The 1,705-nt window shown below is 53.0% G+C and overlaps 1 protein-coding gene across 1 annotated transcript in view; it reads right to left on the reverse strand.

The window, feature by feature from the left end:
- Positions 1-1,164: 1,164 nt before the first annotated feature.
- The window catches only part of LOC104127080 (zinc finger protein ZIC 4), a 28,672-nt gene continuing 28,131 nt past the window's right edge, over positions 1,165-1,705 (reverse strand). The window contains exon 3 of the mRNA XM_009639710.1: positions 1,165-1,438. Within this exon, the coding sequence (XP_009638005.1) occupies positions 1,165-1,438 (274 nt within the window). The remainder of the gene's footprint in view (positions 1,439-1,705) is intronic.

The raw sequence follows: 1,705 nt of genomic DNA on the forward strand, positions 1-1,705 counted from the left end.
GCGGTGCGCCCCGAGCCCGCGGTTCCCCCGGGCTCTCACCGGCCGCGCCGCTCTCGGGGCTCTGCCCCGCGGAGACTCCCACCCGGTTCCCGCTCCCGTGGGAAACCGCAGAGCTTGGCACTCGCTTTCCTTCCAAGCCGCCGTGTAAGAGGTGCTGTGGTGGAGACACGGGCACCTTCATATCTCAGTTTTTCTTCTTTGGACAGGAAATGTGCGTGGAAGGGAGGGCGAGATCGTAAATTTAATTGATTACTTGCAGATTGTACAGGGTATAGCCAAGCTTTCATGGCAGCTTCTGGAGCCATAACGACTGGACAATATTGCCCGAACAGTACAAACTCTCTTTAACTACTACAAAGAAATCAGCAGGTAATTATAGGCTCGATTGTATACATAATAGGCATCGGAAATCGGAGAATAACTGTAGGCAGCGATTCTGAACCAGAAGAGGAACTGTCGTGCCTCGAACTCTCATACAATAGCTGCTCATTGTGCTGGGTGTCTTATTCTAATTAGAGATACCTGCGCAGCATAGCAAATACAGGAGAGAGGCACGTCCTTGATCTTCCTGCCAGTAACGCTCAGCCTTTAAAAACTAAAGATACAAAGGCAAGGCAAGCCATGCGGGTATTCCTGGAACAGGCGGTGGTGCTGGGCTGTGCCCTCCGCCCCTGGCAGAGCGCTTTGCTGGGCAGAGCCAGCGCGCCTCGTTCGGGGGAATTTCTGTCCAGAATGGGACTGCTGGGGGAAAACAAACAAACAAACAAACAAAACAACTTTTCTCAAGGTGCCCAGAAAATTACCTTTTCCACAGAGAAAGCTAATAAATATGAAAGAGCGCCCGGCCAAAATTAACCTAAACCAGCAATTAGTTCGGGGACGTATCAAGCCCTTATTTCATGCTGAGTTTGTAATATTTAAAATTATTTTTTCTTAACTTCAGGGGGGGAAAAGACAAGTTTGCTTTTCTACACCTAAAGAATATAAATATATTTTTCTGATATAGTGATTGTTCCTTCTTTAACAAATGGTTTTGTTTTGAGATCATTATTGACACTCCCCGCGCAGAAGCATCTCTGTCTCCTTTAACCAGTAATTCCTCCTTAACTCCCAGCAAAACCAGGGAAACCACTCCTAAAACCTCCCTCGGTGTCGATGCCCCTTTCACTCGAGGGCTTCCTCCATTCCCGTTTCTTTCAGGTGAAGTTTTCCGAAAAGTTCCCCCGCGACCGGCCGAGGCGGTGCCTGCCCTGCGCAGCTCGGCGTGGGTGAAGCCACGCACTGCCCGTCCCGCGGGTCCGATCCCTGGTCGCCCTGGCTGAAACGAGCCCCAGCGGCTCCCACACAACTTCGCTCTGAATAACGCTTGGCCTTGAAGTTCACTTCGGTTGTTTTGCCTCTAGGGGTACGCGCTCTGTTATTCCAGGTCTCTAGTGACCTGTAAGCCCAAGCGAACACGTCTCCGCGTCAAAAAACAGCCCCACGGAAGCAGAGAACCCACGGTATCGTGTCAGCCTACAGGGAGGGCTGCTGTCACCAGGTCAAGCCTGACTATGGCCGAAAGCAGAGCGGAGCCGAGGGGTGCCCCAGCCAGGGCTCCCGGTCCTCGACGGGAGCGTGGTGCGGTGCAGGGAGAGGCGCTCCTCGGGGCTCCCACCTCCCCGGTGTGTTTGGCTTTAGCTCCAGCCCCGCGTGGGCGCGGAGT

This window comes from Egretta garzetta, unplaced genomic scaffold, assembly GCF_000687185.1.
Source record: "Egretta garzetta isolate BGI_Z169 unplaced genomic scaffold, ASM68718v1 scaffold425, whole genome shotgun sequence".
NCBI classification, from domain to species: Eukaryota; Metazoa; Chordata; class Aves; order Pelecaniformes; family Ardeidae; genus Egretta; species Egretta garzetta.